This window comes from Leptonotus elevatus, chromosome 11 (genome assembly GCF_054856555.1).
Source record: "Leptonotus elevatus isolate MCC_2025b chromosome 11, RoL_Lele_1.0, whole genome shotgun sequence".
NCBI classification, from domain to species: domain Eukaryota; kingdom Metazoa; phylum Chordata; class Actinopteri; order Syngnathiformes; family Syngnathidae; genus Leptonotus; species Leptonotus elevatus.
The window spans coordinates 21,300,210-21,317,453 of record NC_141249.1 but is presented as its reverse complement, the minus strand read 5'-3'; the positions used below and the strand labels follow the sequence as shown (position 1 = coordinate 21,317,453).

The 17,244-nt window shown below is 43.3% G+C and overlaps 4 protein-coding genes across 4 annotated transcripts in view; all 4 read left to right on the top strand.

Annotated features, from left to right (window-relative positions):
• The first annotated feature begins 126 nt into the window (after positions 1–126).
• On the top strand, positions 127–1,773 carry LOC147166429 (uncharacterized). The gene is made up of 2 exons (XM_086089776.1): positions 127–402; positions 638–1,773. The coding sequence occupies exons 1-2, from the start codon at positions 210–212 to the stop codon at positions 1,516–1,518; spliced, it is 1,074 nt and encodes a 357-aa protein (XP_085945902.1). The 5' UTR covers positions 127–209; the 3' UTR covers positions 1,519–1,773.
• Positions 1,774–2,459: 686 nt separating this feature from the next.
• LOC147166428 (uncharacterized) lies at positions 2,460–6,628 on the top strand. Its single transcript, XM_086089761.1, has 2 exons — positions 2,460–2,709; positions 3,509–6,628. The coding sequence occupies exons 1-2, from the start codon at positions 2,517–2,519 to the stop codon at positions 5,449–5,451; spliced, it is 2,136 nt and encodes a 711-aa protein (XP_085945887.1). The 5' UTR covers positions 2,460–2,516; the 3' UTR covers positions 5,452–6,628.
• A 763-nt stretch (positions 6,629–7,391) lies between these two features.
• On the top strand, positions 7,392–11,341 carry LOC147166427 (uncharacterized). Its single transcript, XM_086089764.1, has 2 exons — positions 7,392–7,635; positions 8,423–11,341. Exons 1-2 carry the CDS (start codon positions 7,443–7,445, stop codon positions 9,790–9,792), a joined length of 1,563 nt encoding a protein of 520 aa, XP_085945890.1. The 5' UTR covers positions 7,392–7,442; the 3' UTR covers positions 9,793–11,341.
• Positions 11,342–13,546: 2,205 nt separating this feature from the next.
• The window catches only part of palld (palladin, cytoskeletal associated protein), a 43,337-nt gene continuing 39,639 nt past the window's right edge, over positions 13,547–17,244 (top strand). Inside the window, exons 1-2 of the mRNA XM_086089753.1 lie at positions 13,547–13,732; positions 16,248–17,060. Coding sequence (XP_085945879.1) covers positions 16,249–17,060 — 812 coding nt within the window. The 5' untranslated portion in view covers positions 13,547–13,732; position 16,248. The remainder of the gene's footprint in view (positions 13,733–16,247; positions 17,061–17,244) is intronic.

Below are 17,244 nucleotides of genomic sequence, written 5' to 3'. Positions count from 1 at the left end.
ACGAGGCAAAACATATCTGACTGTAACCCTTATCCAATCCAGCTGGTAAATGGTTGGGGATTGCCACAGGCAATGTTGTCCTTTCGTCTGTGTCGCATACACGTGACGTCATAGGTCAGCGCCTAGGTTGCCGCCCTATGTTAGCCAGACTGCAGACGTTGGCGTTAGCAACATAAACACACGATCGGGGTCTGTGATTGTGTACAAAAATGTGTAAAGTCCGAATCCTGAGAACGTTGGTGAAGCAGCGGCTAAACTTGGCCGTCGAAGAGATATTTGAACTGTTTGAAAGGACGATAGCAGAGTACGAGGAGGAACTTTGTCGAACCAAAGAGGAGAAAGAACGACAACGCGAACTCCTGGACGCTCTTCTCAAGCCTCATGTTCGACTACACAGAGAAGGTTTGGCGACCTTACCTTTGTTTACTTGACCTTTTCCGTCACATTTCTATCATTCGTGTTTTATGTAAATACAAGTAGCTCAGCTGTCAAAACGTCACCTACGTCATATATTTTCTTCCTCTTTGGTGTTGTGCTTCTTGGAAATGAAAAGTTCAATCAATCATTCAAGATTCTCCGGAGCCAATCTTTTGTAATATTTGTCCAAACGTGCGTGTGCTTCCCTTGTGTGGTGCAGACATGCAACAGGTGTTGGTGGAGAGTGAAGAAGAGGTTCCTGGCGTGGACCAGGAGGAGCCAGCAGAGCCCTCCCTGATTAAAAAAGAAGAGCAGGACGTGTGGAGTAGTCAAGGTGATGGGGAGCCGCTTCAAAGGCTGGAGGAAGAGGCTGACGTCAGCCAGCTCACATGGCCCGCCGGCGACGGCGTCCGTGTGAAGAGAGAAGAGGACGAAGATCAATCGTCACAGCTTCATGCCAGTCAAAATGAGGACGACAGAGAAGCCGCTGGAAATGGACACTCGCCCAACAACAACAACAACTTCCCTCCGTTGTCGGACATGCCTGGCATGATGTCACCGTTGTCCGACATGGATCGCAGAGATGGCGCCAAAGAATCTTCAAACGTTAAGGGCGGCAAAAAGCGCTTCGTTTGCACCGAGTGCGGGAGGACGTTCGCCTATAAGAAGTCGCTGAAAACGCACATGATCATACACACGGGGGAGAAACATTTTGCGTGTTCGTTCTGCGCTAAACGATTCTTGAGAAAGTGCGACTTGAAGACCCACATGGCCACGCATACGGACGAGAAGCCTTTCAGTTGTGTGGTTTGCGCCAAAGGCTTCACTCTAAAGAAATACTTGATGATACACATGAAAACGCACGCCTCCCAGAAACCTTTCACCTGCTCGCTTTGCGCTAAAAGATTCTCCAGCGCGCAATGTCTCGTGTTGCACGCGAGACAACACGAGGCAACAGAAGGTGACGGAAACCGCGCGAGCTGCTCGGTGTGCGGCAAAACGTTTGTCGGTAACGCGACGTTGAGCAGGCACATGATGACGCACGGTGGGGAGAAACTCTTCACCTGCTCCGGTTTTCCTGAGAAGTTTCAACCGGGGTGACGATAAAAGATTCACCAATATAAAAAGAATGTGATGACACAAGCATTTGGTACTTGCGGGACAAACACCAGTAATGGATGCCGCGGCCATTTTGAAAAATCTCAAAGGCACCTTATTGTCATGTCTCACTTGCAAAAAAATAAATCATACATCACTGACCGTCAGCCACTTGTTTTCCTGCCATTTTAAATTTGTAGTGCAGGTGAATGCACCAAAGCATTTCCTTATTCCAATAAAATTGATATTTAAACAGCCGTCTTCATCAAGATTTCGCATTTTGACAAAGTGGTGTCTGATGTGTTTGATGATCAAAGTGGTGTTTAAAGATCATTCAGAGGATTCACCATGAGAAAGTGGGTGAAAGGGACCAGTCGTCACCGCTTGCAACTTTATTTAATCTATTGTTTTTTTTGTACATGCCCTTTTGTGATTAGTGTGTGTGCCATTTCGTTTTTATTAAAAGTGCTTTGTGACTATTTGTGTAGCTCACCTTTTGTTTCTGTTATGCGTGTTTTCTTAGAGATATTTTTAATTTAGTTTCTATTAATTTTATTTCATGTAATCCAAGGGTGAGTATTTTAAATAATGCACTGTTTTAATCTCATACAATTGGTTACTATATTGTTAATTAAATAAAATGTACATGCTAGTAAACACACAAATAATGATATACTGTAGTGGTGCATACAAAGAATCGTTATAGTTTAACTTTAAGTTTAGACACTAAGAACTGTTAGCTATTACAGAGGAAAAGAACAGTTGATGAGTGTCTTTATTCAAAAACTTAAAGTTACTTATGTAACAATCGTTTATATCACAGATTAATTCGTCAAACAATCTGTTATTAAAAAATGAAATAAATTAAAAAAGGGGGGGGCAGCAACGTGCCGCCATGAATGTTAACTGCCGTACAAACCACCACCGAAGAAGAAAAAGACGGAAGTTAGCATCACATAGCTAAACGGCGGACAGCTAGCGGGATTTGGACGGTGTGGAAAATGTGTAAAGTCAGAATGCTACGCGAGCTGGTGAAGCAGCGACTAAACGTGGCCATCGAGGAGATATTTGAACTGTTCGACCAAACCCTCGCGGAGTACGAAGAGGAAATCTGTCGAACGAAAGCGGAGAACGTGCAACAACGCGAACTACTGGACGCAGTTCTCAAACCTCAAGTTGGAGTTCACGCAACAGGTTTGCTTGACATTTTCACCTCACGTGTTAAATAGCTAGCTAACTTATTTTCTTACCACATAGCCTTTAAATCTTGCTTTAAGGGCGGATTGGAGTGGTTAGTTCCAGTCCGCCATTTTGGATACGTGCTTTTACAGCATCGGAAGGTATGATGTGCTAATTTACGACAGAGACGTGCGAAATCTCACGTTATTTGGCTATGTGGGTAACATTTCAAAGCTTAATTGATCAAGACGATCTCAGTGATACAAGTGTCATTTTACCTGTGACAAATCCTAAGAAAGTTATTACTGTTAAGCAGTGTAAATGCAATTTCTGGCCAACATCTCAACGCAAAGTCAATGGAGGTAGAAATTTAGTGTGACCTTTCTTAATTGTTGTCCTATTTTTAACAGATTGATACCATAGACAACATATAGTAATGTTGATTAATTACAAATATTTAGTTAAAGGGGAAGGGAAGTAAAAAAAAAAAGTATTCACAATAATATGTTCTATGCAACCCTATGGTCTAAACACAGTAGTCGGATTAATATTTCCTATGTGCAATATGAATTAAGCATACAAATCCACACGTTTTTATCAGTCTCAGGGGCAGCCATTTTGCCTATTACTGTCACTTGCTGTTGACTAATGTGATGTTCTCAATTTTTAATTCTTAATTGTCTTAGTTTCAACATACCATTGTATTGAAGTTTTCTTCACGATGAGACTGTTAGAGTAACCCAGACAAGGTGTGATGAGAGTGAGAAAACCCTCAACTCTAATTGCTAATTGCTGTGTCTCTGGTGCGGTGCAGACATCCAGCAGGCGTTGGTGGAGAGTCAGGAAGAGGCTCCCTCCGCGCAACAGAAGTGGCGCTCCAAAGCTGGGGAGGAGGAGGAGGAGCCTTCAGAGCCCCCTCACATTAAGGAGGAAGCGTGGAGCGGTCAGGATGGGGAGCAGCTAAAAAGGCCGGATGAGGAGGCTGACATTACCTCGTTCACGCTGCCCGGCGGTGTGCCTGTGAAGAGCGAAGACGACGACGATGAAGCCCAGAGGCTTCATCAGGGTCAACGTGAGCAGAACAGAGAAGCTGACGTTCCACCGTCAGACATGGACGACGTGATGTCACATTCGTCCGACACGGACCACAGCGAGCGCGCCAAAGAAACTTTGGAAAAAACTTCCCAAGACGATGCAACACATCACGTAGACAACAAACAATTCAAGTGCTCCGAATGCGGCAAAAGGTTTGCACACAAAGGAAGCTTAAAAATCCACATGATCACGCACACGGGAGAGAAACACTTCGCTTGCTCCTTTTGTTCCAAAACCTTCTATTTGAAGCATCACATGAACCGACACATGCGAATCCACACAGGGGAGCATCCCTACTCCTGCTCGGTTTGCACCAAAGGCTTCCGAGATAAGTACAAACTCATCAACCACATGAGGACGCACGTCTCCGAGAAACCGTTTGCCTGCTCGCTTTGTATGAAACGATTCTCCAGTCGGGAATGTCTCGCGTTGCACATGACGACGCACACGGAGAATGAAAAAGCCACCAGCAGCTCCGGGCAGGTCCAGTCACAAGTTGTCAGCAATTTTGCTCCACTTTCTGATCTGGACGACGATGACGTGATGTCTCGTTCTTCTGATACGGAGCACAGCGACGACGCCAAAGAGGCGGATAAGAAGCCAGACGGGGACGGCGACAATAATAACTTTGTCTGCTCCGAATGCGGGAAAACCTTTTACCACAAGGGCCATTTAAACAGACACATGATAACGCACACTGGGGAGAAACCTTTTGGCTGTTCGTTCTGCGCCAAATGCTTCACCCGCAAGTCGGATCTGAAGGTGCACGTGCAGGTAAAGCACACGGGCGACAAGCCTTTTGAATGCAGCGTCTGTGCCAAAAACTTCCCTGTCAAGAGATATTTGATCACACACATGAGGAAGCACGACACCCATCTTCCGTTCAGCTGCGAGGCGTGCGGGAAGGCTTTCGCCGCAAAAGAAGAACTGGAAACGCACGCCGCCACGGACGCAGAATGCGGGGGATCGCAGGCGGACGAAACAACGGCGCACTCTTCGGAAGCGGACCTCAGAAAGGACTCCAAACGCGACGCCGCGGCACAACACACTGGCTTCATCTGCTCCGAATGCGGCAAGTCCTTCGTCCAGAAGGCCACCTTGAACCGACACATGCGAATCCACACTGGAGAGAAACCCTTTGGCTGTGCAGTTTGCGGCAAACGCTTCTCGCGAAACGGCGACTTGACCATCCACATGAGAACGCACTCGGCGGAAAAACCGTTCAACTGCACGCTGTGCAGCGAGTCCTTCTCCCTCAAGCACTACTTGAGCGTGCACATGAAGCGGCACTTTGCCGACAAGCCATTCGCTTGCTCCGTCTGCGCCAAACGCTTCAACACCAAGGCGCATTTGAAGACGCACATGAAGAGACACACGGGGGAGAAACCCTTCAGCTGCGAGGTGTGCGGCCGCTGCTTCTTCTGCAAGCGGGACGTCAGGACGCACATGAGGACTCACACCGGAGAGAAACCTTTCACTTGCCCCGTGTGCAATAAAGGCTTCTCCACCAAGACGTACGTCTCCATGCACATGAGGACGCACACCGGCGAGAGACTCTTCAGCTGCGACGCCTGTCATAAAAGATTCACGTTTAAGACGCAAGTCTACAGTCACGTATGCACCGGATACAAAAACAACACTAACGACACTGCAGGAGTTTAAATGGTCATTCAGACGGACTGTCAATCTGTTTTAAGTGCTAGTGTTTTGTATATATTTGTTGAACTATGGGTGAAAGGTGGAGTACACCCTGGACTGGTTGTCTGGACAGTCAACCCTTACAAACTATGAAAATATGGACAGTAGTAGACAAAAATGTAAAAAAATTAATAAATAAAATGAGGGGGGAAATTACTAAACAAAAATATGAAAAATGCTCACAAACTTGCCACAAGTTGGGCAAAAACTCAACCAAAGTAGACTTTAAAAAAAAATTGCTAAGCGTGACAAATATGGATAAAAATGTCATAATTAAAAAAAATTTTTTTTTTTAAATAAATCATTAAAAATGACAAAAGCAAACAAAAATCAGGCAAGAAGAACAAAGGGGCACAAATATGAAAAATGTGACAAAAAACTAATTTTTTAGACTTACAAAATGTACCAAAAAAAGACACAATGACTAAAGGCTGAAAATTTGACCAAAAATGACAAAAACATACAAATTGGAACAAAAACTAGATGGTCTTTAAAAAGCAGGCAGCAAATTTAAATATCTGACAAATACAACCAAAACTACAAAAACTGAACAAGAAGCAGCAAACGACAGACTAAAATTAAGATTTTTAAAAAGCAGACAAAAACTTCAACAACACGTGACAATCACTGACACAATGGTTGGAAAATCACAACTCTGAATGAAGTAGGACTGATTTTTTTTTTTTTAAGTGCAATATGTGTCCAGCGACGAGTCCAGGATGTTGTAACCCGCCTCTCACCTGCCACCCCAACAAAGATAAGCGCAATAGAATATCGATGAATGGTTCATGTGCATTTACAACTCTTTGTGTTTGTATTAAGCGTACATCATAATCACGTCGTCATGAGTTCTTTTGTATCCTGGATGACTATTCCATTGTCAACATACTGTAATCACAAAGTGTAGCTTCAGCAAACATTAATGACTAATGATGTGCTGTTACGTGCAACACGCGTCAGGCGCCTTTAAAAAAAAAACGTGAGTGGTTTAACTTGCTTTTTTTTTAAAGTTTTATTTTATACTGACTAACTTCTATTTATACTTGTGTGACTGCCAGGAGTGTTAGAGTGTGACTTAAAACGTTATCTGTGCAGTTTATGTTTTATGACGCTCGCAGCCTGGAACAAATTAAAGAAATTTAAAAAAAAAATGCTGTTTTGTTTAATAATTACATGTTCATCTTCGTGTGTTTGTGTGAGACTTATTGCGACATTTTTTTCCCACCACTAATATTATTTAGATGGAGACAAAACTATTTTACAGGTTTATGGATGCCATGCAATGAGCTATTTTCTGAAGTTAAGTGCCATAAAAAGTAAGAACAACAACATAAAATATTTTTAAAAAGCATAGAAAAATACAATAATCACAGTCGGCCACTGGTGTGTGTGAATGGGAGTCATTGTAAAGTGCTTTGGGCGCCATAGGGTGTAGTTAAAGGGCTATATAAAAAGCAGTCCATTTACCATGTATTTTTTTTAAACATTGCAAAAACATTACAAAAATCTGACAATGGCAAAAAATGGACAAGACAGGGAAAAAAATGATAAAAAAAAAAAAACTAACACACAAAAAGCAGGAAGATATTTCAAAAAACGTGGCAAAAACTGATTAAAAGTTGACAAAAATAAATTTGTATATATTTTAAAGCCACTCCCCAAAACAAAATCGAACATTAAAAAAATGAGAAACAATGACAAATATAATACAAACCACAGTTCGACTTCATTCATAGACCACTTAAAACGACTCCAGCTCAAACAAAATGCCTTAGATAAATCGACATTGAACATTAAAAAAAATTAATACTGTACACTAAATAAAAACTGGAAATGAAAAGAACCTGAGACGGCAGCAACGCGGTCTACAGCATAAATCCACCACCGAAGAAGAAAAGGCGGAAGTTGTCAAAACAGCGCTGGGTTGGCTAGCTAACGCCTTTAGAACCGTGAATATGTGTAAAGTCAGGATGTTGCGAGAGCTGGTGAAGCAGCGGCTTAACGTGGCCGTGGAGGAGATCTTCCAGCTGTTCGAGAGAACAATCGCGGACTACGAGGAGGAACTTTGCCGAACCAAAGAGGAAAACGAACGACAACGCGAACTACTTGACGCCGTTCTCAAGCCACAAGTTGGATTACACGCGTCGGGTTTGTTCTCTAGTTCGTCCTCTTATTGTCCAATCGTAACACTTCCGCTGCATTGCCTGTATTTATTTTTAATTTTTACTTTGAGTAATTTGTTGCACTTTGCGGCCACAATTTTGGTTTGCGTGTGTGCATTACGGTAATTTCATTGTCGCCTTAACTGACGTCATTATACAAGTACAGTATGTTTTATCTTAATACATTTATACTTATGACAGCCTAATTCGAACACCCCCCCCCCGAATAAATTATTTTATTTGTTTAAAATTGAACACACAACACTCCATAACAATACAACATAAAAAAATCGCAAAAGTATAGAACAAACAAACAAATCACTTTTGAAGGAGTCCCTCACCATCGCATTATTTGTTTTGAAAATGCACTCAAACTAATATACTAAACTAATTAGTTTAACTTTACAACAGAGACAAATTGACTTTAAAAAATTTTTTTTTTATATGTCAGCAAAAATTGGCAGATTTTAGATTTTTTTTAATAGCTGTCTGATACTGGCTGTTTAAATCATCTAACCGATTAATTGGTTGGCCCTACTATAAGCTCAAACAGTTATTATAAAAGACTAAAAGATCTACAAAACAATGAAAAAAAATACACCGCAGCATCTGTAACACACTTTCTTTTTTCTTTCTGCTATTGGTGATAAGGTTCAATCCTTTACTATATCAAAGACAGAAGCCAAACCCAGACTATGACCAAGTACGTAGCAATTTGTGATTTCCAAAATAAAAGCCCTCCAAAGTGCTAACATGTCCTTTGTGTCCTTCAGACATCCAGCAGGTGTTGGTGGAAAGTGAAGAAGAGCAGCAGGAGGAGCCAACAGCGCCACCCTATGTTAAAGAAGAAGATAAGGATGAGGATGACGAGTGGACCAGCTCTGCTGTGAAAAGTGAGGAGGAGAGCGCTCGCCGGGGCGAGGCGAACCGAGGCGGCACAAGCTCGGGAACTGAAGCGAAAGATGATAGACGACAAGCAGACACCCCACTATCAGATGACCCGATGTCCACATCTTCCGACACGGAGCACAGCGACGACACCAAAGAACCTTTGGACCCTAAAGGTGACAACAACCCGTTAATTTGCACCGAATGCGGCAAAACGTTTATCCAGAGGGGGAATTTAAACAGGCACATGCGAACGCACAGCGGAGAGAAACCGTTTGCGTGCTCGTTTTGCAGCAAGAGCTTCACCAGGAAGTCAGATTTAAAGGTGCACGTGCAGGCCAAACACACGGGTGAGAAACCATTCAACTGTGACATCTGCGCTAAAAAATTCCCCGTAAAGAAATATTTGATGATTCACATGAGAACACACTCTCTGGAAAAACCTTTCGCTTGCTCGGCCTGCGCCAAAAGTTTCTCCACCAAAGCCGAGCTGGAAGCGCACGGCGACGGCGAGCTATGCGGCTCATCGCAAGCGGACGCCGACGATGCCGCGTCGCACTCCTCCGAGATTGAGCCGACCCGCAAGCCCCCAAGAGCCGACCCGACGCAGCCCGCCGACCCGACGCAGCCCGCCGACAACGCGCAGTTCATCTGCGCCGAATGCGGCAAAACCTTCAGCCTGAAGGGAACGCTGAAGCGACACATGCGCACGCACACCGGAGAGAAACCCTTCAGCTGCGCCGTGTGCGGCAAAAGCTTCTCCACCAAGTCGGACATGAAGACACACGTGGAGACGCACTCCGGCGAGAAACCCTTTGGCTGCACCATCTGCGGCGAGAGCTTCTCCCTCAAGCAGTACTTGAAGATCCACATGAAGCGGCACTTTGCCGACAAGCCTTTCAGCTGCACCGTGTGCGCCAAACGCTTCTTCACCAAAGCGCACCTGAAGACGCACATGAGGACGCACACGGGGGAGAAACCCTTCAGCTGCGAGGTGTGCGGCCGCTGCTTCTTCTGCAAGCGGGACGTCAGGACGCACATGAGGACGCACACCGGAGAGAAACCCTTCACCTGCCCCGTGTGCAATAAAGGCTTCTCCACCAAAGCGTACATCACCATGCACATGAGGACGCACACCGGCGAGAGACTCTTCAGCTGCGACGTCTGTCAGAAGAGATTCACTTTTAAGACGCAAGTGAACAGCCACGTGTGTGCCGGGCAGAAAAACAGCAGGAAAGACTCGGCGGGAATTTAATTCAATCACATCAATTATTTTTATTTCAACAATTTCAAAAGTGTTTTAAAAAGATCTCTAACGTTCTCCGGATGAACTCAACAACTCTACGCTGAAAAATTCAACATTTAACACCTGTTTGTGTGTTTTTGTGCTCTTTCGGTAATCACCACTAGATGGCGCCAAAGCTCTGGCAAATAGGAAAGTAGTCATTGGTGGCAAGGAATTTCTGACACACAAACTTGGGCTGAGAGACTAACAAATATTGTTAATGTATTTTTTTCTGATTAATCAATAAATTGGATAAAAGGAACCAATTTTATAATAATAAAAAAACAGCACATTATTTAACAATGCAGAAAACATTAATTGGCTAGTTTGGTTCATAACATGTCGGAAATGGGGGGGGGGATCTTTTTTGATGCAATATTGTGAAAGACAGCAATCGTTCTATATGCAGATTGTTTCACTTGAAAATCAAGCAAACATTCAGAAAATAAGCCAATATTAATAGTAAACAAATGCAAAAACAGGTGACGTGAAACACTATTTTTAGGAATGATAAATCAAAGTACATTTTGTAAACTGTCAAAGCATATCAATGTTTCTTTAAGCGTGTATTAAATGAAGGGAAACGCATTCTAAGTGAACTTGTGAGAAGATAGAAAAAATTATTCAAACAAACATACGAACAAAATTAAACATCAAATGAAAGCGACAAGAGATAAAAGATAATAAAAAATGTTGCTACCTCAAAAACAAGAGCCAATTCAAAGAAGCGGATGTCATTTTGGGCTTCAGCAGCCCAGACACCATTAAAATATCTTTGGCACTCAAATTATTATTATTATTATTATTTTTGCGCCAGTCTAATCAACTTTCCGTCCAGATTGCAAATGAATGGCGCTTGCTCAAAGATCACCACCGGCTCATTTAACGATATGCAGTACTAACCTCATTTTCATAAACAGGCAGACTGAAGACTGACTTGGTTGTGTAATTTATTATTTTAGTATATTTATATATAAGTATTTACGAGGTACATTTTCTCTAACATGTCCTTTAACAACTCACAAACAGAGCATCACGGATTGCGGCGTCCCTTTTTTGTTTATAACCAACACTTTGTGACAGAATTGACATCTTTCTTGTCAGCGTGACTCGCTTTTAGTTTTATGACGCGGCGGCTAACCTTCGCTTTTATGGCAGTTGGTAATGTTAGAAAGTGGCTTGCGCGGTTTTCAAATAAAGGTTTCATGATGGTGAGCCGTTTCCGCATGGAATGATTTCGCTTTAACGTGATTTTGGAATGTTTTTGTTTTGAAATTGCACTAAAAAATCTATGGCAATATTTATTTAATACCTTGCCATACAAGTGAACCGAATTTTTGAGATACCAGCATTGTTCAGTTGATTTTTTATTTTTTTTTGCTTTGACTTGTGAGCAAAACATTTTTTTGCTTCTAGCACTACAAGGTGGCAGTAAACTCAACTCACTTCACAACAAGCAATTCTTAAAAAAAAAAGAAAAAAAGAAGAAGTTGAAGTATAGTCACGTCGCTATGCTTTAGATAAGTCAGTTTAGCTGGATGCTAACAATGTTGAAGCAAAAATGTGGCAAAGCGGTTTAATTCTTTGACATATTAATTGTCCTTACTGTATATTTAAAAAAAAATTGACGACATTATTGAGTGCTATTTTTCAATGTATACTTGACATCATTTTTCAGTTTAAATGCGCATTTTGTTTTCTCCTGAAATTTCATCCGAGAGCCCTTGTGTACGTACGTTATGTACATGTCAAGACAATCTGTGACCCCGGAGGTCATGCTGTCGATATGTAGTGTAAGAATAGAAATATTCTTGCACTATTCTTACACCCGCGCAGATAAAGTAAGCTAACGGCTATGCACGTTCTAGTGAACTCATGCGTCTATTTTAAAACGTTAACCGTTTGACACTCTTGTGGCACGATGACGAGTAGACACGTTTTTAATGCGTGCGTGTTTAACACAGGAAATTCCTCCTGGGCCTATCTCGAGCCCACTCCAGTGTAATCAGCAGGTTGACGGAGAACCGGGAATAGCTTAGCAAGAGCACCAAATGTGATAGCGTGGCCCCCACAAATAGACGAGAAGCGAGCCCCCCCCCCCCCACCCCCCGAGCTGTTGTGTCGCTGGACGCGCTCCAAAAGTCGTCTTTCTGAGGCCCGGGATGCTCCTCATATGGGCACAGTTGCCCCGCAGCCAAGCGTAGAAGCCCCTCGACCGGTGCTGCGGATCAGCGTTTGGATTGGACTAAGACGGGGGGTGGGGGCGGGGTTCCCCCAGCTAAGCCTGCCACTCAATAAAGAAATGTTTGAGACTATTAGTTTTCTATCATCCGTTAATTTACTCATCCATCTTGTACGAAAATGGAATCAGTGCAACGGAATTCACTTAACAGCTACAATTTGTTGATGACAAAAAAAAAACAATGACCAACAGAGGGAGACAGAACGTTGAAATCTGTTTAGTCACAAACATTACCCAGATTCTCTTAGATGCCTTTCAAGGCAACCTGAATCCACATGGACTATCACTGCGGGGGAGTCTTGTGTGCTCGGTCCCAGCCGGCATGCCAGGACACATCGTCTCGTTGCCATGGAGACGACTCCAGCGTCCGGCAGCATTAACATAAGAATCCAAAATAATCGTTTTGAGAACAGGCCGAGAATAATTTCAGTCAGCCTTGAGTCTTTTACTGGACCTCTCAATGGGTATCAATTGGCAAAATTGGTGATCGGTTCTTCGAGGCCAGCCGTGAACTTCTCCGTATGTCGGCGTCCCGTTTGTGAAAAAACAAAAAATAACCTATTATTCACATACACACTGTGAATTGCACTTTAGTCTAACTTTAAATTTGGAACTTGCTCGTATAAAGCCAATTTAAAAAAAATCTGCATTATAGTGTGATGACGATTAACCGGATTATACTCGATTATACACAAATTGGTATGTATTGTACGTATATTGTGGCCACATTATAACATTTCATGCGTATGTCAGATCTTTAGGGTGTTCCAAAAATAGCTCTAGAACCCCCCACCCCCCCATTTTGTCATCGGCATTTTACATTTTAGGCTTCACTATTTTTGTTAACATATTGGCCCGAAATTATAGCCAAAGAGTTGCAAAATGGCTGCCTGGCAAGCAGTTTTTCGTGCCCTGACGGCAGCTTTCCGGCAGCCACACTGCTCATAAGTGTCGTACAATTTACGTTTCGGGATGCTAAGTATGATAATCTTGCGCTTGAAGCTATATAACCCGCACGGGTAAAGCTTTATTACTCCAAATTGTACACGTGACTTCCGGGTCACCCTGTACATTATGACCAAAATATATATATATTTTTTTTTTTTGGGCCTAATCTGGATTTGAGCTTGACGGCACGGTTTCTAAAAATTCCCCCCCATGCCCATTTACAGATGAAACACAGTGGAGCGTGTGGCTAGCTAGACGCTAAACAAAGCATTAGGCAACCCCGTAACCACTACACTAACACTGTGACATAACGGATGGTGTCGTCACTTGAATTGCGTTCTCACTTGTCCGCTGATGCGAGTACACCGGTTGTGTTTTGTTTACGTGACACATTGCAATCATCTGTCAGGTGCAATACCTTAACGCCGCACTCCCTCCTTGCCAGTAGCCCGGCAGTGAAACCTGAGCCGGGGGAAGCCAAATTTAGCCCCCCCACCACACACACACACGCACACACACGCACACACTCAGCGAGCAGATCCAGCCGGCGACCGCAGAGACACGTCGGACCCCGAACCCAAGAGGTGGTCTCGCTAGCTGGCAATACAGACCAATAAGGACAGGGACGCTTCTTCCTTTTTGGGCTCTCATTCCCGAGACGAAACTGGAAGGACAAAACGCAAGAAAAGAAGGAAGTTTGGACGAGAAGCTCACTTGAAGGCGAGTGTGTGTTATATTGGGATTATTCATATTTTTAACATTTTGGTCAGGCAAGGTTTATTTTTTTTAGTCTAAGGGCTGGGATGAAAAAAAAAAAAAGAGGCAACTCTCATGGTATAACATTACAGCTTTATTATTACTTTAATTGTTCCACATGCAAAATGTTCAAGAACACATTTTTTCCCCAATTACTCTATATCACATAATAATTTTTAAAAAATTTTAATTGGCCGCTTTCCATGGAATTTTAGTGACTAAACCTTGAATTTACTAGGACTGTATATTGATTCTAATTCCCTCAATCGATTCACAAGAGATCAGTTCGATTCGATTTACTTCACTTCAATCCGATATTGATTACTTATGGAGCATCAAGTCTTCTTAAATATCAAGCACATAATAAAAACGCCGCAAACATTAAATTCCAAATTCAATTTTGTGGAGAAAGTAACTGGTTAAATGAATTAGTGGTATAATGACTTAAATGTTACACAAACATTGGCATTAGCAAGGATGAGAAGAAAATATTTTCATAATTCAAATTCTATAATTGCCAATATAAATTAAAAAGATTCTGAATTGTCCTAAAATACAATTAGTCAGGTCTTTCATAAATGTAAGAAAATACTTTTAAATTCACGTGAACAGTAAATGTCAAGAAAACAGTAAAATACAACAAAAAACTAAATTTTCTTATAAATTTATGAGAAAAGGAAATTAAAATAATTGATTTATGATTTTATGAATCGATATCAGGATCAAAAAGGAAAATCGATTCAATATCGAATTTTTTTTATTTTTTAATCGAGACCTACTCTTAACTCGTTCACTACCATTGACGAATATATTCGTCAAGTACACTTTTTAACGGGTAAGCATGCAAGACGGTCTCGCCCGGCTTGCCGCATCGATTATGGGTCACAGGGTATGTACATGTAAACGGAGTATGTGTTGTGGTAGGCCGTGAAAGTGACAGTTCATGTGCTGAGTGCCGAACGTCACAGACGAATATGTGTACATAAATGATTATTCTGCTATCAAAAGCCTTTCCTATGGAAATCCTGCCAGTAAAAAAAGTGAAAATAATAATGAATGTTTTTGTTTTTCTATATGTCAGAAGCCCGTTTTCGCCATTGATAGCTGGAGGTCCGGCAGGTTTCATGTGGTGTCGTGTGAAAGTTTCCACATTCATATTTAATGCTGTCCTCCATCTCACGGATGCTGCGTTCAATAGCGATTGCATTATGCCTTCAAAAACACCATCGCCACTTTTTTTTACTTTCCATGTGAAGTTCAAGGACCACCCCGCCCCCCCTTCCCCTGGCTTGGCCCACGGTCCGAGGCGGGCGTCACGGTGCCTGTGGCACGGCCCCGGCGGGTTTAAAAATAACACCAGCTGCTCCTCGGGACGCCACGAGGCTACCCGAGCACGGAGCGAGACGTCCGCGGTTGTTTCCTAACACCCCACGCGTTCAAACGGTTGCCAAAAAGTGCAAAGAAATCTATATAGGCCATCTTTGAAGTAACATCTCGGTGTATAAATAAGATGTTAATGTTGATGTGTTGGAGCAGTCGAAACCTTTCATACGGCTCAGGGTCAGCGAAGCCTTCCCTCGATCAGAAGCACTGACCTCCATTTACAACATGGCAACTTTTTTCATACAGTTGATATGTTCAGAAACTAGAAAATATTTTTCCTAAAAAGAGGCTAGTCAAAAATGACAACAGTGGTCGTAATGTTTGCCTGGTAATACTGTAAACCAATTTACAGTTTCATATACTGTACATATTAGGTGTACTAGAAGTCATACTGTATCATTATAAATGACTAATAACGGCTAATATGAGTTTGCGGTTGGTGCACAAAATGAATGTTATCATTTTCAAAGTGTAAGATATAAGTTCATAACATTTAAAAGAAAGTGTATTTTTACACACGTAACAATTTCGTGAAAGGAGACAATTTGCTTTTTCTGAATACATGACAAATAATAAGATATGGTTGAGGTTAGCTGCTAACATGCTAACGGTCCGTTAGCATGTTAGCTTGACCCTTGGCAACCTTTCATTTTCATGGCCCCAATGCAAAATTATTTGCCCACACGTGGTCTACATGTTTTTAGTTTCAGTGTTTTAAGCCAACATATAAAATGGAAGCTTTAGAATACTTTCCAAGTGCCGCTGAAAAAAATGGATGCTACATTTCATTTTCTAGCATCTTTCTTAAGCCTACACAATCCAAAATTTTTGAGCCAGGAAAAATATCTGCTTAAAGCCTCCAGTGGCTTGAAAAAAATCCCACAATGTTGTCAGGTGATTTTCCACGCCGCGGTGAGAGGAGCTAGCCAATAGCTAGGCTAGCTAGTAGCTAGCTCACGACCTAATACGCTTCTGGGACTTGAGAAGATGCATTTTTGGGCATTGCTAGCTAGCTAGCTAGCGCCACACTGTAGTGGCAGAAATGTGTTCAGTAATGATACCAACTTGCAATTCTAACAGATTTGCCGTTTTGCAGGATGCAGGACGGGAGTTGGAACCAGCCACTCCCCCCAATCTCTTTGTTGCTCAAGGACTCTGCGGAAGGTGTTCCCGCCACCGCCCTGGAGGGGGATGCCGCCCTCCGGGCAGAGATGGACACCGGCGACGGAGACTTCCCCGACGTCACCGCCTTCTTGAGCGCCGAGGAGATCAACCGCAGTCTGGACCTGGCCTGGGAGGCTTTTGAGGAAACGGCTGAGGATCTGCATCTGGACCCCCAAAAGACCCCCAGTGAAGTTGTCCAGGAAACTAAAACCTCCAGCACGGATGACACCAGCCCAACTGTTAGTCAGGCGTCCTCGCCCGAGAAGGGGGGCCGCCTCAAGCCGGTCCCGCCGGTCTACAAGCAGGATAAACCTCGGCTGCTCCACGAAGGCTTGGAGTTAAACGACCGCGCGTCTTCGGCCTCGGAGTTTTGCAGCCGCGCCGCTACTTTCATCGAGGAGCTGTCATCCATCTTTAAAGGTTCCTCTCACCTGGAGCATGGGGGGGAGGGGGAGTCGTCCTCCCCGGATAGCGGATATCTATCACCCGGGAACCAGCGGCCGGGCCCTCAGGGGGCCCCGGCTGTGCCCGCCGCCTCCTGCCAGACGGAACGGACGCAGCAAGCGGGCCCTCCAGAGGGGGCGCCGGCCGCTCCCGAAAACCCACACGCTGGGGGGGTACCAGCCGTATCGGGACCCCTGTCACCGCCGTGCTTCGTGCAGAAGCTTAAGAGTCAGGAAGTGGCGGAGGGCAGCCCCATTCGTCTGGAATGCAGAGTCAGTGGAAATCCACTCCCACTCATCAGGTACACAAGTTCAACATCTTTTTTTTGCCGGGAGTTGTAACACAAGCGTTAACTGTGGGTTCACTATTTGGCAAGTGGTTCAGTGTAGATTCACTATTTGACAACTAGCAAAGATGTTCAGTTGAAGGAGGGTTCATTATCTGGCAATTAGCAAAGATATTTAGTTAAATGTGAGTTCACTATT